Source organism: Xenopus laevis, chromosome 1L, assembly GCF_017654675.1.
Source record: "Xenopus laevis strain J_2021 chromosome 1L, Xenopus_laevis_v10.1, whole genome shotgun sequence".
Taxonomy (NCBI): domain Eukaryota; kingdom Metazoa; phylum Chordata; class Amphibia; order Anura; family Pipidae; genus Xenopus; species Xenopus laevis.
Genome location: NC_054371.1, coordinates 18,956,084 through 18,979,592, shown reverse-complemented (window position 1 = coordinate 18,979,592; position 23,509 = coordinate 18,956,084). Strand labels below are relative to the sequence as shown.

At 41.3% G+C, this 23,509-nt stretch overlaps 1 protein-coding gene and 3 non-coding genes across 4 annotated transcripts; all 4 read left to right on the top strand.

The window, feature by feature from the left end:
* The first annotated feature begins 1,618 nt into the window (after window positions 1-1,618).
* On the top strand, window positions 1,619-22,072 carry ptcd3.L (pentatricopeptide repeat domain 3 L homeolog). Its single transcript, NM_001096445.1, is given in 24 exon segments — window positions 1,619-1,675; window positions 3,864-3,904; window positions 4,273-4,309; window positions 5,723-5,768; window positions 5,854-5,922; window positions 6,086-6,190; window positions 6,445-6,568; window positions 8,294-8,418; window positions 8,512-8,579; window positions 9,914-10,001; window positions 10,082-10,142; window positions 10,449-10,531; window positions 10,637-10,781; window positions 11,448-11,498; window positions 14,640-14,729; window positions 15,517-15,545; window positions 17,117-17,223; window positions 18,086-18,164; window positions 18,250-18,340; window positions 18,738-18,823; window positions 19,048-19,196; window positions 20,052-20,093; window positions 20,194-20,352; window positions 21,776-22,072. Coding segments are annotated over 24 exon segments (2,010 nt in total). The 5' UTR covers window position 1,619; the 3' UTR covers window positions 21,855-22,072.
* Window positions 11,040-11,180, top strand: LOC121396265. Its single transcript, XR_005962934.1, has one exon. It is a non-coding gene; the product is annotated as a small nucleolar RNA SNORD94 (small nucleolar RNA).
* On the top strand, window positions 14,310-14,450 carry LOC121396269. Its single transcript, XR_005962937.1, has one exon. It is a non-coding gene; the product is annotated as a small nucleolar RNA SNORD94 (small nucleolar RNA).
* LOC121396263 lies at window positions 19,842-19,979 on the top strand. Its single transcript, XR_005962925.1, has one exon. It is a non-coding gene; the product is annotated as a small nucleolar RNA SNORD94 (small nucleolar RNA).
* Window positions 22,073-23,509: the final 1,437 nt, after the last annotated feature.

The following is a 23,509-nucleotide window of genomic DNA, read 5'->3' as shown; positions in this document are numbered from 1 at the left end:
AAAAGACGTACAATTACACATGACCGTAAAGGTGGCGATAGACTTAACAATTACGATCAGAAAAAGCACAACAGACTGTAGAGGTCAGCCATGAAAAGCTAAGGCAAAAAATATATAGCAAATAGGGAATATATAGTGTAGTATGTTTTTTGAGAGTTGTAGTTCAATACCTTCACCCACTTGTGTATAAGGAGTACTGTGTTCCTATTCATCGATTGAACTAGTAATTTGTACTAGCATCTGCTTCGCTCACATCGCAACACTACTACTATAGTTTATGTGCCACGTGTTAGGAAATGTAGACAAAGCCGTGTAACCCAGAAAAAAATTACGATCTTCTGCAGCCTATCACCCTGAAAAATGAAAAGTCGCCAGCGTTTTTTGGGACTTTGGGAAAAATTTTCAACTATTTTTTGAGGAACTCCTATCTACTCTATTGAACTTCGCCTGGTCTGAGGTGGCGAAGGCAAGTCTGGCGCAAGAGGTAACGTTCAGTAAAATCCGCATCTTAAGAGAATTTGCGTAGTTATGCCCATTCGCCAGAGCCAGGCGTAAGGAAACGAATTACCACTGGCGAAGTTACGCCTGCACCGTTAGTGAACCTGCAAAGTAACTAAATGAAATCACGCTGGCGAATTTTTGCTAACATTAGTCACTTCGCCCTTTAGTAAATCTGACCCCTAGTTCCAGCCCTGAGGGTTGCCACCTTTTCAGATTTCCACTGGCCGGTGGTGGGGGTGGGAACAAAAGGGGTGAGACATGATGTAACAGGGCCAGGCCGTGACCTAAAAGGGGGTGGAGCCACTACACACGATGGCCAGAAGGCGGAGAAAAGGAACATTTTGAGCGGATTGGGGGCGGGCCAAGGGCTTTTGTTAGAGTTATTATAAATTTGCCACCTTTTCTGGAAAAAAATACTGCTCTTCATATATATTTATCTTTTTTCCCTATAAGTAACATTGGGATCAACCATTATTTTTACCGACCAGGCCAGTAAAATACCGGCCAGGAGGAAGCCGACCCTATGGCTGCCAGGGGGACCCAGGAGGTACAGGGGCTCCACGAGGCCCTCATTAATCATTTCAATTTATATTGGTAAAACAAGACAACCTCTGGATATGTTGGGGGCCCTACAATGAATTTGCTGTGGGTATCCCAGTATCCTCTAGTTAGGCTGCTACTTACAATTGTATTTGCTATCATTGGGCAACTCTTTATTGTTGTACTTACACACCGTGTATAAATAAAGGAGAAGAGTAACTGGGAGCTTATAATGTGCAGTATAATCGTCCCTATATACAGATTCCACCAAAGAGGAGGGAAGAAGAATAATGTGACAAGCTGGTCACGTGGTAACCTTGTATCCTTCCAAGGGCAGTGTAACCACGTGCAAACACGGAACCGGAATATACCATTCGGCACCCATCAAGGGGGGAGATATATTTATGTATTTAGAACTACATATTGGTTTCTGCACCCAGTAGTATTGTGCTATGGCGCCTGCCCTTTTGTGCAATAGACAGAAGTAACTGACAGCAATAGGGTAGTGGGTATCGCTCTGAGGAATACAGCAGCTGTTTGCGATTGGTTCGGTCCTGGCGCTGAAGCTTCTGACTGTCATGGCGGCTCCCTGTGTGAGGCTTGGTTCTGTGCGCTGTACTGGGACGTTACTGAGGTATTGTGGGGACAGGGGTGCGTGCGAGCTGAAGCTTGTAGTGAGTTGTAGTTCCGCGGCAACTGGAGGTTCTGTATCGCGTTTAACTTCTGCAGAGATGCAGCTCATTCCTTGTGCTCGCGGCTCCCACAGAGGACACAGTCCCTACACCCCTGACTCTTCTGTACATTAAGCCAAATAGCCTCACTTTTATACAGTTGTCACTCTCTTGCCGCTCAACTACAAGTCTCTGCTTCTTTGTCGGGGTTGTTCACCTTTAGTGAACCTTTATTGTATGATGTACAGATTGATATTATGAGACATTCTGCAATTATCAATCATTTTTATTATTTGTGGTTTAGAGTTATTTAGCTTTTTATTCAGCAGCTCTCCAGTTTGTAATTGCAGCTTCATCTGGTTGCTAGGGTCCATATTACCCTTGCAACCATGCACTGATTTGAACAAGAGACTGGAATATGAAAAGGAGAGGCCTGGATAGAAAGATGTGTAATAAAAAAAAAAGTAGCAATAACAATACATTTGTAGCCTTACAGGGCATTTGTCTTATAGATGGGGTCAGTGACCCCCATTGGAAAGCTGCAAAGAGTCAGAAGAAGAAGGCAAATAATTCAAAAACTAAAAAAAAAACAAAATGACCTATTGAAAAGCTGCTTAGAATTGGGTCATTCTATAATATGCTAAAAGTTAACTTAAAGGTGAACCTTTAATGGAAAGATAATGGCGTGTATTTTGTAAGACAGAGGATACGGACTGAAGAATCCCATTGTATACTACACAGATTAACGGTTATCTACTGTGTGTCCTGTGCTTACATGGCTGCCCCCATGGCTACACTGCAGCTTGTTTATATAAACTATAGTAGTACTTATCTGTTATCTACTGTGTATCCTGTGCTTGAATGGCTGCCCCCATGTCTACACAGCAGCATGTTTATATGAACTATAGTAGTACTTATCTGTTATCTACTATGTATCCTGTGCTTGAATGGCTGCCCCCATGGCTACACAGCAGCTTGTTTATATAAACTATAGTAGTACTTATCTGTTATCTACTATGTATCCTGTGCTTGAATGGCTGCCCCCATGGCTACACAGCAGCTTGTTTATCTAAACTATAGTAGTACTTATCTGTTATCTACTGTGTATCCTGTGCTTGAATGGCTGCCCCCATGGCTACACAGCAGCTTGTTTATATAAACTATAGTAGTACTTATCTGTTATCTACTATGTATCCTGTGCTTGAATGGCTGCTCCCATGGCTACACTGCAGCTTTTTTATATAAACTATAGTAGTACTTATCTGTTATCTATTGTGTATCCTGTGCTTGAATGGCTGCCCCCATGGCTACACAGCAGCTTGTTTATATAAACTATAGTAGTACTTATCTGTTATCTACTGTGTATCCTGTGCTTGAATGGCTGCCCCCATGTCTACACAGCAGCATGTTTATATGAACTATAGTAGTACTTATCTGTTATCTACTGTGTATCCTGTGCTTGAATGGCTGCTCCCATGGCTACACTGCAGCTTGTTTATATAAACTATAGTAGTACTTATCTGTTGTCTACTGTGTATCCTGTGCTTGAATGATTGCCCCCATGGCTACACAGCAGCTTGTTTATATAAACTATAGTAGTACTTATCTGTTATCTACTGTGTATCCTGTGCTTGAATGGCTACCCCCATGGCTACACCGCAGCTTGTTTATATAAACTGTAGTAGTACTTATCTGTGTATCCTGTGCTTGAATGGCTGCCCCCATGGCTACACAGCAGGTTGTTTATATAAACTATAGTAGTACTTATCTGTTATCTACTGTGTATCCTGTGCTTGAATGGCTGCCCCCATGGCTACACAGCAGCATGTTTATATAAACTATAGTAGTGTTTCTGAAGCAAAAACACCAGTTTTACCAGTGCAGGGCAACACTACATTATATTTTCATTACTTTAAAAGACTTTCATTTTTTGTGGTGTTACTGTTCCTTGAACTCTTCTGCTGGTGCTAGAAGGTGACATTCTAAGGAACAGTGGCAAAGAGCAGATTATTACAGTATGAGACATTGATTTGGACTGCCGGTAAAGTAGAGAGATGCACTAAACATTTTGCACCAAAGAGTTAGGGGGTAAGGGATAAAACTGTATCTTCATTTCTTTTGTTGATTTATATTTGTCCCTTTCCCATGTAGATATTTCTGTGGAAGCGCCAGACACCAAGCAGCTGCAGCAAGTAAGTGTGGCTTCCCTTTCTCATACTTCCCTCCCAACTTTGCTCATAATATTATTATTATTATCATTGGATAATGCTAATCAGCCTGTCCCTCTTTCCACCACGGTTCCATTAAAAAAAAAAAACTTCTACCATTTCTATATCTGATTGAGACATGAACCATGGTGTTCGGTTCTCTGGTGGAGCCCCAGTCAGATGCTGTTTTTTTACTAAATAAAATTCAGCAGGAAATGAGTATGTTTTGGAATAAATAATTTAGGCAGTAATCCTGATGTACAATAATCCTGGCATACTTTGTGTAGATATATATTTATTTTAGCACTTTGATTGGCTCTTACTAATATCTATGTGTAATTGTTTATTTTAAGGTCATGAAGAAATAGACATTCCACGAAGAAAATCCTGGTGAGTCTCCTGGTTGATGTGTGGCTGTATCATCACATGTTGCATAGGGCACATACAATTCCCACAGGGTTGTTACTCTAGCGCAGAGTAGGGTTGCCACCAGGCCAGCGTTTTACCGGCCTAGCCAGGAAAACACCTGCCAGGACCAGGGCCGGTATTAAAAGTATAAAAAGGTATCATATTTACCGGTAATGTAGTAGCCGGTAAATTTGTAATACCCCAAAGTGCATCGCCTGATCCGCCCCCTTAAAGGACAATTCAACCCTTAATTAAAAAACCCTACCCCCCAACCCTACATAGACCCCTCTCCCTGCTCCCCCCCAGCCAAGGTGTTACCCTGGATAAATGCCCCAAACTCTTTACTGACCTCCTCGGTGCAGATTCAGGGCATCAGAGTTCATGGGCGCCATCTTTCTCGCCAACTGCACATGTGCCGAAAGTCACGGAAATTGCCGAAGTGAAGGAAGAAAACCGAAGTGCCGGACGATGGCACCTGTGAACTCAGTTGCCCTGAAAGTTAAGCGTTAGTGGCATTTACCAGGGGTAGCAGCTAGGTCTTTGTTGGGTAGGGTTTTTTTCCATTAAGGGTTTAGTTCTCTTTTAAGTCCCTCATCCAGTAAAAACTTACCAGTCTCTTACTCTTCATCCTTCCCAAAGACTCTCTCGGAGGTCTGATGATGTCATCGCCCGTCGCTCAGTGGCATCATCCCACCTCCTGGTGTGTTGCCACCCCCACTGGCCGGTAAGAATATTTTAAAAAGGTGGCAACCCTAGCGCAGAGATACCCGGACTTTGCCAGTGTGGAAGTGACTTTTTATTGAAGGTTTCCCAACGGCAGCCTCGGCACTGGCTGGAGCACTGGAACTTCATTCTGTTTCACTGCTTTTGAATCTGAGCTGAATGCTGAGGATCAATTACAAACTCACTGAACAGTTATGTCACATGTGGCCCCCCTTAAAGTCGCTGACTAACTCAGAGTTAGAGAGCTGCAAAGCAGGAAGTAGTGTTCTGGCGATTATGTTACACATCCAGTCACTCCAACCTTTATACATTACATTTTTGGCTAACTATATTAGAAACATTTTTAATTTACTCAATTTCTATTTTTACACTGGACTGTTCCTTTAAGCAGCCTGGGGTACTTTGGGGGGTGGGGAAGTGAGACAATGACATCTGTATTTAAAGGTGTTTGAGGAACACCTGGGAGCAGGAGTAAAATTGTGCTGGTTCAGTCCCTGGCCAATTAGGTGCTACCCGGGGATGGTACCTATAGAGACCCATGAGTTGTACCATAATATATTATTATATTCTGTTCTGGATGCAGAGTATTTGCACTTTGTATTGGCGATTTCCCCCTTGCTAATTAACAATAACTTCATATTCCTTTAATATTATTTTATTTTTTGTGTCTAGGGACAAAACCGCTGTGCTGCAAGCTCTAGCCTACACAGTCAGCCATGTAAGTGACATTTATGCCTCCAGGTCCTACAATGCCCTGTGTATCCCTGTATTAGCTTCTCATTGATTAGTATTTTCTTTTCTAGGACCCTACAGCTGCACATTACATGTTTCAAGATGATCCTTTTCTTGTGCCGAAAACATCCTCTGAGTTTGTAAGCACACACACATATATTTATATATTTCATTCTAATATTTAATTTTGCTTCTTTATATGCATAGGGTTGAAGGGCTATGAAAGCTGAGCTCCTATTGGCTGCCATAACTGAAACTGCTTCTTATTGATGACCCTGTTTTTTTAATCTCTTTCCCTGGCAGCGTTTATATTCATTATCCAAGGAGTCTGGGAGAAATGCAGCCAAGTACATAATCGGCACACACCCCAAGCTCTTTCAGAATGACATAGCCGAGCCCCACATTCCGGTAAGTGAATTAGGACGCACTCTGTACCTGAAGAATATCATCATACCATATCAAAATGGTATGGTGTGAACCACAGCTCCTAGAACTACTTACGAAGGATGCTGGGAGTTGTAGTGCAAAAAAAACATAGAGGGCTGCAAGCATTATACCTCAGATCTGCATTTACCTTCCAATAATAAAATTTTTTTGTTTACTTTCTGAATTTCTCAGTTTTTCCTCTATATAAGCACGTGCTTTTTTTTTTTTTTTTTTAGTGTTTAATGCCTGAGAATTTCCAGCCCCAGATTGAAGGCGTTAGTGAGGAGGCATTAAAGGAGCGCATTCAGCTAAGGAGGATCAAGGAGTCTATTGATCTGTTTGATCAGCTCCTACAAGGAGGTAAATATAGAAGATTATTTTACTTTGCACGCAAGTTTTCCATTTACTATGGTTGGTGGGTATTGTGTCTCTCCTAGAAGGAGGAATCTTTCGAATGAAAACTTACCAGGTGGGGTTAGTAATGCTTTTTTTTTTTTTTTTTGCATTTCAAACATATTCGTAAATGGAAGCTGACTTTCTTCCATATGGTCCCAAGAAAAGGAAGAGAGTGTTTCCACAATATAAGGCTAGTGCCAATATAGTGGATGTGGGGTACATAACCTGGAGGCCAGTTAGGGTCAGTGTTGCATTGGATATTATTAGACTATAGCAGAATGATTTCTACAACATTTTTATACAACGATTGAGAGACCACAATTGTTGTGCATTTATACAGGTCACAACTCCTAGGTGACTTCTAATATCTTTACAAATGTTGTCACACTATTCATTATAATCTACAGTGTTTCTATGTGCAGCATCTTCAAGGAATTCTCTGCTCTACTTTATCCTACAATGCAACACTTCAGTCTATTCTCCTTTTTGTTCCCTTTGTGGTTTTTCATTTTATTATTGTGTAGTCCCTCTGTACATGAGTTATATTTGCATGTTTCTTCTCCTTTTATCTGACTAAGTTCTGGGCATCCTGGCCATGCATGTTCTATTGCTTCAAGTTAATGAGTGGCGGAAGGGACAGGAGACACGAAGGGTGGAAGATGGGGTAGGGGTTTGAACGGAGAGGGAAAGAGGGGGTGAAACAGACTGGAGATTGATGGAGGGAGGGCAGAGGGTACAAGACTGAAGAGGGACAGAGGGTGCAAGACTGGAGATGGAGGGGGAACAGAAGAAGGAGAGAGGGAAGCAAAGACGCCAAGACTGGGAAAGGAGGAACGAGCGAGTGCTCCTGACATAGAAATGCACTGTTTATATAGTGAATAAAGTACCCCCTCTTGTAAAATATAAGGATATTATAAGTTACAGAGGAGTTTCATGACCATATAAAAGCACGAGGACGAGTGCTTTTATACAGGTCATGGAACTCCGAGGTAACCTCTAATATCCTCATATTTTACAACTGGGGGTACTTTATTTATTATACTACACAAATTTCAGTGAGTCATGTGACAGAAATTACATCAGAACTCACCGTTTATAACGGATGACATCAGAACTCACTGTTTATAAGGATATAATTTACTTTTTTAAGATATTCTCTATATATATATATATATATATATATATATATATATATATATATATATATATATATATATATATATATATATATATATATATATATATATATATATATATATATATATATATTGAAGGGAAAAACCGGCACTCATGAAAATGTCATCAATTATGCCTGGGTGCAGTCCTTGTTGAAGTTTGAATGTAAAGCTGGAAATGGAGATCGCACTCACAGGTCTTAGAAGTGTTTAAATGTCTTTATTCAGTGGACGATCGCTGACGTTTCGGCTGACACAACAGCCTTTCTCAAAGTGAGAAAGGCTGTCGTGTCAGCCGAAACGTCAGCGATCGTCCACTGAATAAAGACATTTAAACACTTCTAAGACCTGTGAGTGCGATCTCCATTTCCAGCTTTATATATATAGATATAGATATATATAGATATTCATGGCTTTTGTGTATTATAAGAATATACATTACAGTATGTCCCATAGGGAATTAGCTAATCTGTAGATTATATATGGTCTCTTGTATTCATTTTGCCCACCCAAGGAACAGCACCTTCCCTAGAGACAACAAACAGGCTACTGGATCTCATTTGCTTCTATGGGGACAGGGAACCCACTCGGGACATTCAGACATCGGAACAGAATCAGCAAGATGATCAAGATCAGCAAGTGAGTGTCCTCCTGGGCTAATAAAGCTCTGTATTACTGTGATGATCATTATTGTACCTGTTTATCCCAAGTAAACATTCCATTGCCTTGTAGGAAACAGAAGACTCCAAGAAAAGACCAGGACAGTATCGAAAAGCCTCTGAAATTCTTGGTTCTTGGAGGTAAAAAACTCAATTCACATGGAGCCATTTTTATGTTTTGTGACTGTTTGTGTATATTTCTCCTTCTTCAGCTCCATAGTAAGAGATGATGAAAGAGACATCAGTCCAAGTTCAACCCTTTCAAATACAGGTTTTATTGCATACACATAAGTACATATATTTGTTTGTGGTAAAAAGGCACCCAACCACCAATAGTTGCGCATAGATAACTTTCTTGGTTGTTAGACTGTAGTTACATTAAAGTAACCCTTCCTTTGCTGATCTGATGATGAAATCTCCTTCCCTGTAATCTAAATGAAGGTGCTCAAAAGGTGGCCAATGTTTAAAGAAATCAACTGTGATATAACAGGGTGGTCTGTCAAAACTGTCGGGGGAAACAAAGAAGTCGCACATAGAGGTGATGCTGGCAGTGCAAGGCCTTGTTAGTTTACTGCAGAGTGCAACGTTTTGGGCTGAAAACCCCTTTGTCAAGCAAACCGCTCATCGGTGCACAATTCGTTTAAAGAAGTGACCATTAAAGGGGTCGTTCACCTTCCATACACTTTTTCCAGTTCAATTGTTTTCAATTCCCATCTTTTATTTTGTACAGTTTTTCCAAAATCGAGGTTTAAAGTTGAATGTTCCTGTCTCTGGTGTTTCAGTCTGGCAGCTCAGTAATTCATGGGAATTTCCAATTTTGCTCCATTAGTTGATCCATTTCTCAGCAGCAGCTCTGGAGTATCAGCAACTATTGTATCAATTCTAACAGCTGCCTTTAAAGAAACTCAGGGGTTCTGCTCAGCAGGGACAAAGATAAGAAATGTATCAACTAAATGTTTCAATTTAGAACAGTTTACAGGGTCGGCGACCCCCCCCCCCCCAGAGCTTGTTTAGAAGGTGAATAATGAAACTTTACACTTCAATATTAGAAAAACAGTCACACATAAAAGTAGAAAGTAATTGTAAAAAGTCTATTTCTGGGGAACTATCTGAAACCAGCTGAACTGAAAAAAGTGTTGGAAGGTGAACATAACAGAGTATAATTTAAAAATTAAACATGGTGCATTAAAGACCAAGTAAAGTCCACAAGTCTACTCATATGGGATTAAAGTGCAACAGTTAGCAAATTTTGCTCCCAAATTAAGATACACTCATCAAAGAAACATAGTTACAAAACTGTCCCCGGAGCTGGTGTATATGGTCAGGCAGTATGGTTGAACTGGGACCAAATATAAGCATGCAGCAGCAGTGTCAAAGGCAGAGCAATGTGGCTTTTATATTCTTAATAACATGTCTGTTCCCCTGCACTCAAGCAAAAAGTCATAAACTTGCATGTTTCTTTGTTCTCCTTCCAGAGAGAATAACAACGCTGAGCGGATATTCAATCTGATGCCTGAGAGGAACGCTCATTCATTCTGCACCCTGATCCAGGGAATGGTCAAGGTAATTCAGAGTTGCATGCAGAGAATTATTTGGCAACTGCTGTTGGACACAGAACCTTTAACTATATCTCTGCTTTCCAGTACGGATCTTCTAACAAAGCATTCAACACGTACACCGACCTGATGAACAACAGATTGACAGGTAAGGCTACACATAAGACTTAAAAAAGGGGAAGTAAAGGCTTCAGGCATAATTAGTGACGAGCCCTAAGCTTAGCTTCTCAACAGCTGCTCAGAGCCCACTGAGCATGTGAGTGTCACAGACACTTTCCAAGATGGTGACCCCCTGTGACAAGTTTTTGGCCATATTAATTTTTAGGGTTTAGTTTTCCTTTAATATTAAGTAGAAACACAGCTCTGAATTACTCTGAATATGAATTCTGTCTTATTAAATGCTAGATTGTGTGCGTGTGTGTAAATTTACAGCAATTTGCTCTTTTTTCTGCAGCGGATGTGCAGACATTCAATGCATTGATACTGGCAGCTCCTGATATGAAAGAGAAGTACAATGAGAAGTGGGATCTGATTGTGGTACGTTTTCCTGCAGTGAATGTTTGGGGGGGAGGCATGTACAGACACCACATCACACATTGACGCTCAAGCATTGCCTTAGCCAGTTCTGTGTGTTATATACAGGAGCTGCTGAAGCACATGGTGCAACAAAACGTCCGGCCTAACCTGCTGACCTTCAACTCTGTGCTGAAGAGCTTACGGAAATGCGGCACAATGGCCAGAGGGCTGGCTCTGCAGACTATAAATGAGATGAAAGCACTAAACATAGGTATGAGGGGCATTGATTTTCCCATACAGGTGGGAAATATAGGCCCAATTGCAGAACACAAGATGTGTGTGTTTGTATCTATACATGTTTTGTTGTGCAGTACCTCATTGGGCCACTGATGTCAGTAATGAGTACACCATAATTAAGCAGCTCTGGATCAGAAACGTGCAGCTATTCCAGTGGCTGAGTGGATAAGTAATCATGCTGCAAACACAGCGACAAGGGGTTCAAGTCCCACCAGTTCTTCCTACAGGAATATCAGCAATGATGATTGGCGCAGGGGTACCGACCTCAGCTGGATAATGGGAGCTGAGTGCAGAGCTCTGTCTGTCCGGTTAGCCGACGTGTGGTTGGTGGCCGGAAGACTCTCTGCATGAAATAGACGCCAGACTGAGCTACAATCCTTGAGAGAGAACCTTTAATTGTTTTCATTGGTCGTCTGTGATTAACGATAATAATATTGATATAAAACGATAGTTAAGCCTAATTCTGCCTCAAGAAATCTGATTTCTTCTACAGCTTCTTGACCAATGAGATTGCATCTTTTATGATTGTGACTGCACTCAACTGTAAAATCAAATGTCACTGGAGCTGGCAAGACGTGTATTTATTGGCATTTTCTTTATATCAGTCACTATTTTGTATATGTTATTACTTTTTCTCTAGAACCAAGTCTGGGCACTTACAATCACCTTCTGGGAGTCTTTTACAAAGGAGGTAAGTTATTTTTTTTTTTATTTTTATTTTTTTATTCATGCATAAATCACCTGAAAGGGAGGCGCACCCATGATTCTAGCCAATTGCCGCTTGTATCAATGGGAAGCAACAGTTAAGCTGTTAAAGGAAAACTATACAGGTCTCTATAAAAAAGACATTGCATAAAACAGCTCATGTGTAAAACCCTGCTTCATGTAAATAAACCATATTCATAATAATATATTTTTTTAATGGTATGTGCCATTGGGTAATCATAAATAGAAAATTGCCATTTTAAAAAAACAAGGGCCGCCCCCTGGGACTGTAGGATTCACGGTGCACACAAAACAAACCATACATGTTAGGTCACATGAGCCAATTAACAGACAGAGTTGTGTCTTTTGCTTCCTCACTTCTTCCTGTTACAGTTAGAGCTGTAGTATTTCTGGTCAGGTGATCTCTGAGGCAGCACACAGACCATCACAAAATGGTGGCTCAAGGCAAGAGATGTAAAAGGGCAATATTTACTTAAATATATATTCCAGTTTGGTAAGATTCTTTAATATGCCAATTAATTTGATATAAACTATCTGTTGCTTAAGTGTTCATTTTGGGGCTATAGTTTTTCGTTAAGGAACTGAAATTGCTCCATTTCTCATTGCCCTTAAAGGCAAAGTAAAAATTCTGCTATCTAAGCAGCAGCCATCATGGATTCCTAGTACTGGAGGAGCGCAGAATATTTATCCTCTTGCCTGAATATTGATTACAAACAGTGAGTGTATTGCTTGTCTTGTGTAGGATATTCCTTCCGTGAATATGTACATCTAGGGTAATACCTTCATTCATTCGCATAAACACAACAAATTCGATTCTAATGCAAATGAAAGGAGTTGCACCATCACCCTGTAATCAAAGCCAGTGTCTGTTGTCAAAACAGAAATCTATTCATTTGGAACTTTGAAAACAGTGGAAGTATTGGCTTGTATGGGAGTATTATGTTTAAACCACATTAAAGGATAAGTAATCATTAACAATAAGTGAATGTAAAATTAATGAGGTTGCTATTCTATGCACTTTTGCAATGTGCATTCACTATTTATTTTAATTCCAAGATATTAAAGGATACATGTACTGTTAATATGAATGAATTGTGCTACAACAGCGCCACCTGCTGGTCATTTCCCCACCAGTCTGACCACCAAGTAGTCAAGGAAGTTGTCAGGAGAAAGAAAGCGGCTGCTCTGATGTTCTTCTGCTTAGGAAAAAAATTAGAAACCTTTCTCAAATCTTTCCTAAGCAGAAGAACATCAGAGCAGCCTCTTTCTTTCTCCTGACAACTTTCTTGACTACTTGCTGGTCAGACTGGTGGGAAAATGACCAGCAGGTTGCGCTGTTGTAACAAAATTCATTGATATTAACTGTACATGTATCCTTTAATATCTTGGAATTAAAAATAAATAAAGGATGTAATTGACAAGTGTTTAGAATAGCATCCTCATCAATTTTACATTCACTTATTTTTAAGGTTATCCTTATGAGAATGATGGTACCTGGAGACCATGTCCTGAAGAATTTGCGTTGTATGGCAGAATGCTTTGGGCAGGTATAGGTGAACTAACTGCCATGAGAATAGTCACATGTCCTGCTGTACCCAGGATATCAGTCACTTCTCCTGATATTCCTGCTGAGCCAATAGGGAAGTGATGGCAGGTTTTACTAAGCGAATATGAGGCCGGGTGCAATCTTTGTGTATCATGCTATAGCAATATCTACTAACTGATTCCACATAATTATTGCACATGGTGCAACAAAACGTCCGACCCAACCTGCTGACCATCAACGCTGTCTTGAAGAGCTTACGGAAATGCGGCACAATGGCCAGAGGGCTGGCTCTGTAGACTATAAATGACATGAAAGCACTAAACATAGGTATGAGGGGCATTGATTTCCCATATAGGTGGGAAATATAGGCCATTTTCATTGGAATAACAAAGCAGTTTCCTAGACATGCAAAATATAAGATGTGTCCCTGGTAAGGCCTCATCTGGAGTATGCAGTGCAGTTTTGGACTCCAGTCCTTAATTGGGATATAAATGAGCTGGAGAGAGTGCAGAGACTAAGTGCAACTAAACTGGTTAGAGGGAGGGAAGAGTTAAATTATGAGGGGAGACTGTCAAGGTTGGGGTTGTTTTCTCTGGAAAAAAGGCGCTTGTGAGGGGACATGATTACACTTTACAAGTACATTAGAGGACATTATAGACAAATAGCAGGGGACCTTTTTACCCATAAAGTGGATCACCGTACCAGAGGCCTCCCCTTTAGACTAGAAGAAAAGAACATTCATTTGAAGCAACGTAGGGGGTTCTTCACAGTCTGGACAGTGAGGTTGTGGAATGCACTGCCGGGTGATGTTGTGATGCTGATTTAGTTAATGCCTTTAAGAATGGCTTGGATGATTTCTTGGACAGACATAATATCAAAGGCTATTGTGATACTAAACTCTATAGTTAGTATAGGTATGGGTATATAGAACTTAATTAAAAGTAGAGAGGGGTGTATGTATGGATGCTGGGTTTTCATTTGGAGGGGTTGAACTTGACGGACTTTGTCTTTTTTCAACCCAATTTAACTATGTAACTGTGTGTGTTTGTATCTATACATGTTTTGTTGTGCAGTACCTCATTGGGCCACAGGTGTCGGTAATGAGTACACCATAATTAAGCAGCTCTGCATCAAAAACGTGCAGCTATTCCGGTGGCTGAGTGGATAAGTAATCATGCTGCAAACACAGCGACAAGGGTTCAAGTCCCACCAGTTCTTCCTACAGGAATATCAGCAATGATGATTGGCGCAGGGGTACCGACCTCAGCTGGATAATGGGAGCTGAGTGCAGAGCTCGGTCTGTCCGGTTAGCCGACGTGTGGTTGGTGGCCGGAAGACTCTCTGCATGAAATAGATGCCAGACTGAGCTACAATCCTTGAGAGAAGGACTGATGCAGGTTGGATCAGGCACACGAGAATTTATACGTTTTTATTACTTGTTCTTTAGCCCTAATGAAGGGTGCAGAAAGCAAATGCTCCGGGGCAGATGTAAATAATAGTATAAATACGCCCCTCAGCTGTGAGAACATGTACTTAATCATATCTCATGTCATTTGTCAGCTCTATCTCCAAGAGGACAGACTGAAATCCTTTCTGAGGTGCTGGATGAGATCGAAGGGAGAAGCTTCACCCTGAGGGACCCAGATGATGGTAAATACTGAGCACCTTGTTTCTCCTGTACTTTCTCCTGTAGTTTCTCATTTAGTTTCTCCTGTAGTTCGCATGGACCTGATATTTCCCCGGCATATGGAAACCCTTGTGCCTCTCTCTTTGTTGGGCTGCCTTTCTGTATTCCTGTGGTTTTTGGGTTTATTACTATCCTTAAAGGGATTGTTCACCTTTGAGATCATTTTTATTATGATTTAGAGAGTGATATTCTGAGACAATTTGCAGTTTGTTTTTTGTTTTTTATTCTTGAAGGTTGCACTATTTCGTTTTTGAGTTATTTTAGCTCTTCAATTTACGTATTAACCAATCTGGTAACTAGAGTCCAAATTCCCCTAGCAACCACACATTGATTTCAATAAGAGAATGGAATATGAATAGGAGAGGGACTGAATAGAAGGATCAGTAATAAAAAGTAACAATAACAATAAATGTGCAGCCTTACAGAGCATTTGTTTTTAGATGAGGTCAGTGATCCACATTTGAAAGCTGGAAAGAGTCAGAAGAAAAGGGCAAATAATTAAAAAAAACTAAATAATGAAGTCCAATTGAAAAGTTGGCCATTCTATAACATACTAAAAGTTAACATAAAGGTGAACCACCCCTTTAGTTACTTTTAGTGTCAGCTTCCCAACATTAAATAACCACTGTATTTGTTAAATGGTTTACAGGGAAAATACTTCCTTTTTATTATTCCCTTATTTTCCCCATTATTACTTCTGCGCTTACTGTATGTTCCACATAACTAATCCAATTTTTCTTTCTTTTTCAGTGTATTTTTTCACAAATGCGATGAGAGTGGTAAGTGGAGATAAGGGAAAATTGATCAGAGTCAAAAGTATGAGCTTATTGGCGTTCCTTACAGAGGTGGCCAGTTTTCCCAGGCTGGTTACCAGTAAGAGCAATATTCAGTTAAAAGGGGTTGTTCACCTTTAAATTAACTTTTGGTATGATGTAGAGAGTGATATTCTGAGAGAATTTGCAATTGGTTTTCATTTTTTATTTTTGGTTTCTGAGTTATTTAGCTTTTTATTCAGCAGCTCTCCAGTTTGAAGTTTCAGCAAACTGGTTGCTAGGGTCCCAATTACCCTAGCAACAATGCACTGATTCGAATAAGAGACTAGAATATGAATTGGAGAGGACTGAATAGAAAGATGAGTAATAAAAATTAACACAATTGTAGCCTTGTGGAGCATTTGTTTTTAGATGGGGTCAGTGACCCTAATTTGAAAGAGTCCCAAGAAGAATGTCAATAATTAAAAAACTATAAGAAATAATGAAGGCCAGTTGAAATGTTGCTTAAAATTAGTCTGTCTATAACATATTAAAAGTTGACTTAAAAGTGAACCACCTCTGTAATGAAGGATGCACCAGAGGCATTAAATGGATGTACCAGACGATCTCCTCAGACCTCGACTCGTATAATCCAGATAATATTGACCCAATTATTGATCAGTTTAGGAATGTCACCACTGTCTGGTCTCACCTGCCCATCATTTTATGGGGCAGAATCAATTTATATAAGATCATTTACCTGCCCTTGACTTCTTACTGGTCAGACTGGTCAGATAATAACCAGCAGGTGGCGCTGTTGTAAAAAAATTAATTCATATTAACAGCACATGTATCCTTTAATATCTTGGAATAAAAACAAAATAAAAATGAATGTATATTGCAAAAGTTCTTAGAATAGCACCCTCTATTTTTTTTACACCCTCTTTATATTCACATATTTTTAAGGTTTACTTATCCTTTAAACTCACATATATGGCTCGCGGGTGGCCAGATAAATTTAAATAAATATTGAGCCCATGGCTCGGTGTTAACTTGATAGAGCTCCCCGGTCTTTGATACTTATACCTGCTGGGTAGAATGTCATTATAATTGGATAGGACGACACCTCTACTGTTATATAGGGACACACAGAATCCACAGTTTTAGATTCGGCCGAACCCCCGGCATATGCAAATTAGGGTTCGGCCGTGCAGAAGGATTCGGCCGAATCCTGCTCAAAAAGGCAAAATCCCTACTATTATATGAATGTAAGAATATGTAGAAGACGATCCTACAGTTTATCCCTTTGGTGCTTCCATCTGAAAGGATTTATTGCAGACCCCACGTGTTAATACCTATTTCTAACTGTGAACCATGTTTTGTTTGCATGTTCTCTATCCCCTTCCCTTGAAAACAAATTAAAGACTTTTGCTGGGGATACACATAAGAATTCCCTGGCACACTGTGGAGCAGGCTACAATTCCTGTGCCCTGATTGGTGGACAAGTGTAATTATAAATGAGGCAGTAAAGACCAGTGCGCAGGTTTCCATGCTCTGGGCGACAGGCAGTAAGACATTGCTCTTCTCTTTTAATTTAGTGTTTGGATCTGAAGGACATTGAGCTGGCCTATCGACTGCACGCACTGCAACAGACTGCTGATAACAGAGGACTAATGGGAGACTTCTACCTGCAGAGCACTTACTAGTAAATTCATGTTTCATTGCAGTTTTTTGTTTCGGATTGTGGCTCTACATAAACCTCCTGTGAGATGCCTTAAAGGGGAAGGAACCTAGTCGGCGCAAACCCCCCACCCCCCCTCCCGTTTGTTGCCCCCCCTCCCTCCTCCCCCCTGGCCTACCCGTCCCGCTGGGCAAATGCCCCTAACTTGTTACTTACCCTTCTGCGCAGGTCCAGTCCAGGGAGTTCACAGATGACAACTTCTTCCACGCGATCTTCTTCCTGCTGTGAACGGCGTTTTGGCGCATGCGCAGTAGGAGCATTTCGCCGGTACGGATCTACTGCGCATGCGCCAAAAGTCACGCGCATGTGCAGTAGATCGTACCGGCGAACTGATCCTACTGCGCATGCGCCAAAACGCCGTTCACAGCAGGAAGAAGATCGCGTGGAAGAAGTTGTCATCTGTGAACTCCCTGGACTGGACCTGCACAGAAGGGTAAGTAACAAGTTAGGGGCATTTGCCCAGCGGGACGGGTAGGCCAGGGGGGAGGAGGGAGGGGGGGCAACAAACGGGGTGGGGGGTTTGCGCCGACTAGGTTTCCTTCCCCTTTAAGCTATAAGCCACTAATATGTATTAGGGATGCACCGGATCCAGGATTCCGTTCGGGATTCGACCTTTTTCAGTCGACTTTTCATCACAAAACAATGAAGTAGAAAAATGTTTTCTTTTCCAGACCCTAATTTGCATATGCAAATTAGGGTTTGGTATTCCGGCTGAATCTTTCATGAAGGACTGGAGATCTGACCGATACCCAAATTCAGTGCATCCCTAATACACACAGGTTGTCACCCTGTCGTCTGCTGATTGTCACCCTCTCTCTGTTTAAAGTGGCAGGTTCTTTAATCTCCTGTGTATGATGGAGAACATCGACGTCATCTTGAAGTGGTACAGAGAGCTCATCCCCTCGGTAGGTCCATGTTATCGCAGGTACCACTTTAACAGTTTTTTTTTATTTTAAAAAATGCGTAATGATTACAATGTTCCTTTTTTAGCTGTATTACCCCAATTCCAGAGGCATGCTGGACCTTCTGCAGGCTCTTGACATGGACAATCGCTTGGACTTGATCCCTCAGATCTGGAAAGGTAAAAATAAAAATCTTTTGTGGCTGATTTTCCTTTACGTAAATCCAGTTTAGCCAGTAAGTACCAGCAGCAATTCGTATCCCTCCCAGCTACATTCAGCTATGCTTTAGATCAGGGTTGTCCAACTGGAGGCCCATGGGCCGGATGTGGCCCTCCAAAGGATTATTTCTGGCCCCCAGTCTGCTCACAGGCTCCATAGACTTCACTGTATGAATCATTTTAATTCAGTCTGGCCCTCCAACATGTTATATGACCTACTATTGGCTCATTATATGTAATAAGTTGGACAGCACTGCTTCAGATGATGCTCGCCAACCCCCGCAGGGACCTTTAAGCACCCCTTCAGTTTGGGAGCCTGAGACGAATATGCTTATATTATGATCTATCATTTTTTCAGACATTAAACAGATTGGACACAGTAACAAAGTTGAGTTGGTGGAGGAAGTGTTGAAGTTGATGGCCAGAGATGTACAACCAGCAGAGGTGAGATCATTACTCCTCCTTGCACCGTCCCTGTGGATTCCTGCTGTGTTTGCGAACTTATCTCTGAATGCTCAGGCTCCATTAATGCACACTTTGCATTGACTTCAGACTTTGGTTTGGGGCCCTCTATTACAGTCCAAGATTTGATCTAGCATCCTCATAGCTCTTAGGATACTATGGTTGTAACTAACTCCTTCTCCTTCACCTCTTCCTCCCATGTGTAGCTTCAGGCGGCTTTTGCCGACACTGCTCTGGATATAAAGTCTCTGTATGAGGTGAGGGACCGCGTGCGAATAGTCTTGGAGTGGTCCTCTGCCTCCTTGGGCAACATATCCGTCCTGCTGGCAAGGGCTGGAAGAACAGAGGAGGCTTGGTAAGGACCCTGCAGCTCGGGCACTACAAGAACTGTTAAAGTAGAACTAAACCCTAGAAATGAATGTGGCTAAAAATGTCATATTTTATATAGTGAACTTATTGCACGAGGCTAAAGTTTCAGCTTGTCAATAGCAGCAATGATCCAGGACTTCAAACTTGTCACAGGGGGTCACCATCTTGGAAAGTGTCTGTGACACTCACATGCTCAGTGGGCTCTGATTGGCTGTTGAGAAGCTAAGCTTAGGGCTCGTCACTAATTATCCAGCAGAAAATGAGCTTCCCCTGTAATATAAGCTGATGCTACAGGTTTGCTGATTATTAAATTCTGATGCTAATTGCACTGGTTTCTGTGCTGCCATGTAGTAATTATCTGTATTAATTACTAATCAGCCTTATATTGTGACATTTCTATTCTATGTGTACTGTATATTGTGAGTGGCTCCCTAAGCTCAGTAAGTGACAGCAGCACAGAGCATGTGCAGTGAATCAGCAGAAAAGAAGATGGGGAGCTACTGGGGCATCTTTGGAGACACAGATCTTTACTGCTAAAGGGCTGTGGTTGCCTTGGGCTGGTACAGAAGCACAAAACATAATGTTCAACATTTCTACCTACTTCTTTAGTTAGGCTTTAGTTCTCCTTTAAGTGGCTGTGATGATTGGCGCAGGGGTACGGACCTCAGCTGAATCATGGGAGCTGAATGTGAACTTCACCCTAACTTCCTGTACGTGGCGGGATACTTGAGGGACGTTCATATGACAACAGAGCCTTAATCTGAGCCGCTTCTTCTAAACATATATATATAAAATCATTGTTGATACATGGGCTGATTCCGTTTAATGTTGTTTTTTGCAGGAAAATGCTGCAGCGTTTCAAAACAAACCATCGAGTGCCCAGGTATTCCCAGAGACTAACCCGCTCAGCCCGTTGCAGTGGTAATATTACAAATTGCAAAGAGCCATGTGGACTTTCTCATTGTATGTTTTTGTTTTGTCAGCACGGAGGTCGTAGACGAGTTCTTGAGCAGAGCCAAGATGGACGCCAATACCAATCTGGCTATTAGTCTGGTGCAGTTGGCAGTTGGCTTCAGCCTCCCCAACACAGGAAAGCTAGCAGAGCGTGTCATGGAGGAATTTAATGTCTCTGAAGAGCAGAGGTGAGAAACCACTTGTTTTATATTTTTATCTAAGTTTGCAGAGGCAGTGGTTGGAGGGATGTAAATATGGGGTCTGGCAGGAAATGGATGTGGCAGTTTTGTTATATAAAGAGGAGGTTGTGACCAGACTGAATGGTATTTCCTGCAGAAGCACAAACCAAACAAAGAAGGGGAAGGAAAGTCTTAAAATAGAATAAGGCTAGAAATGCTGTATTTTGTATACTAAATATAAACATGAACTTACTGCACCACAAGTCTAATCAAACAAATGATTTATGCTTTCAAAGTTGGCTACAGGGGGTCACCATCTTGTAACTTTGTTACACATCTTTGCAAGACTAAGACTGTGCACATGCTCAGTGTGGTCTGGGCTGCTTAGGGATCGTCATAAATGATCAAAACAGCACAAGTCAAATAATATCTGCCAGAAGCCGATACAGCAAGACTGATTAATAATCAGAATATACAGACTGCACTGGGTCCTGTGTTGTCATGTGATCTAATGTGGATTTTATAGTTTTTGTATTGTTTTATACAAACTTTCTCCAACTCTGCAGAACCAGTGGCTGCAGCAAAATAATCCTCCAAATAGAATCCCAGTTTATCTGTTTAAATCTGGCTCCAAGATCTTTGTCCCTGCAGCTGGAGTTGGAAACAGTAAAGGGGATGTAAAGGCAAAAATCTCTACACAGTCACCAACTGCTCTACAGGGAAACAAACAAAGCTGCTTGAGTTCTGCATGGCTGGGAAGTAAGGCAGGGGCTCCCCCTGCTGTACATAAGTATGATTTTCCCTGCAGAGCAGTTAGGGACCGTCTGACAATTCCTATCCACAGCAGTAAATAAAGGGAGAATTTCACTGCATAAAGTCAGGTTTCTTATAAAAACGGTACACATTTTTAATTAAAGTATATTGGAGATAGGTTTATTTTTCATTTCAGAAAGTAGAAGTGGGCTTTTATTTTTTTGCCTTTACATGCCCTTTAAGAGTTCTAGGGCAGGGGAATTTTGGTGAAATATTCCTGACGGGTTGGGTGGATCTACCATCAGGTTGACACAGGTGGAAATGTCAGAATACTCTGCCTTCATTTTAATAGAAAACATTAAAGGTAACGTAAAGCCATGAAACAAATAAATTAATGTCAATTGTTGAATTTCCGCAGTTGATGGAACAACATTTCCATCTGCTGTTCATTTTAGCCGACAGGACACTGTAGAAAGTTAAATTAGTGAGTCTTGTGATGTCAGAAAATGAAGTTAGTGAGCAGAGATAAGTCTAGTCAGTTCTTGGCAGAATAACATAAAGCTTTCGCCTGCTCACTAACTTAATTATTTTCTGTGTCTGTTCAGATAATGTCACTGCTGTTTTTACTCTTTCGCTGGGAAATAAAGGGTTGACTTTAATGAAGGAATTGTCCATTTAGGTTGACCCTGGAAGACTTGCAGAAATCTCACAGCAGCAGCAGTAGTAGTAGTGAGAGCAGCGACAGTGACCGCGAGTGAGATGAGCCAATGACCATCAAGAGGACCCTCCTATAATTTATTTGTGCAGACCAACTGGGATCCATTTCTGGGCTGCTCATCTTGTCTCACTGACCCTGTCCAAAGTCTGAACTTACCAACTGCCAGAAACGACAGAACCGGATTGCTAGGAATGTTTTTGTTATAGACGTTGCAGAACATATCATGTAAAATTATATAAAACGTTCTATTCACAGTAATATCTTTCCATTATTTGAAAGTGCTGTGTTTTTGGGGCAGAGATGGGCTTCAGCTCAGGGCATGAGGTCTTGGAAACTCTTATTTCTACAAAAGCGGTGCCAAAAGAGTTCCGTGCTGATAGGGAATGGGTTCCCCATGGCACAAATATGGTGGATGTATAATATTAAGCAAATATGGCTGAAGAAAAATGGCATCTTTAGCTAAAAGCATAAATAAAATAAAGTTGCTTTTGCTATGTAAACACCCAGCCTGTTGTGATGCCGAAATATTAAGCCATTCTGCAAATCATTCCTGGTAAAACCCACTGGCCTTCTAGAGTTGGCTGCAATACCGGCTTGAGCCCTCCCATTCTGTCCTACAGGGGCTTTAGTCATAGCAAAGGTAAGGGGAGGATTTATGAGTCAGTATAACTTAAGCCTACTCAATGAAAGGGGAGTTGGAATTACTCCTGCTCCCCTAATCCACATTGTGGAGAGCCCAGGAGCCATAGGCAATGTGTCCCATGAGATGGACAAAAACATTGATTTGCCTTTCACAATGAATCTCCTGGATCTTTGTGACCTTCCTGGGGATCATATAAAAAGACACCAGCCTCACCCAAGAGAGTGGAAATTGAGGCTAGATCCTTTTTCTGATCACATAAAGCTTGGGGTTTTCCTGCTGTGGAGTTGAGGGAAAGAAGACGGTGTGAAGCTACTTATCATCTGCACCAGTACAATTCAGCTTTTGTGTTTATGTCTAACATTTTAGGGCAGTGATTTCCAACCAGTGGCTCATGTTGCTCCCAATAACCTCAAAGCAGGAGCTTGTTTTTGAATTCCAGGCTTGGAGGCAAGTTTTATTGCATTAAAACCAGTTGTACTGCCAAACAGAGTGGGACATTCACTAAGATGTGTAATTGCGCCAGCGTCCGCTTCGCCGCACTTCGCCAGGCGTATTTTCACTAGCGCTACGCAAATTCACTAAAATCTGAAGTTATGCTCAGAGGTTGCGTAAGGTTGCAAAGTTGCGCTGACGTTAATTCGCCAAGCAAAGCGAAGTTAAGCTAGCTGGTTAATTTGCATACGGCGCCAAATTGAAGTTACAATGGAGGAATATGTAGCAGCACTACAAATGCCTGGGAAACCTTCAAAACAGCAAATAAAATTGTTATTTTGCCCTACACATGTGCCCACTGTATAGTTAAGGTGCCATGAGTTAGGAAATGTAGGGGGGAAGGAGGGGAGCCCCAAAAAAAATTCGATCTTTTTCAGCCTATCACCCATAAAAAATTAAACGCCAGCGTTTTTTGGGACTTAGAAAATTTTTTTACTTTTTTTTTTTGAAGCAATCCCTATCTACTCTATTGCACTTCACCTGGTCTGAGGTGGCGAAGGAAGTCTGGCGTAAAAGTAGCGTTCAGAATCATTCGCGCGTTAGTGAATTTGCGTAGTTAC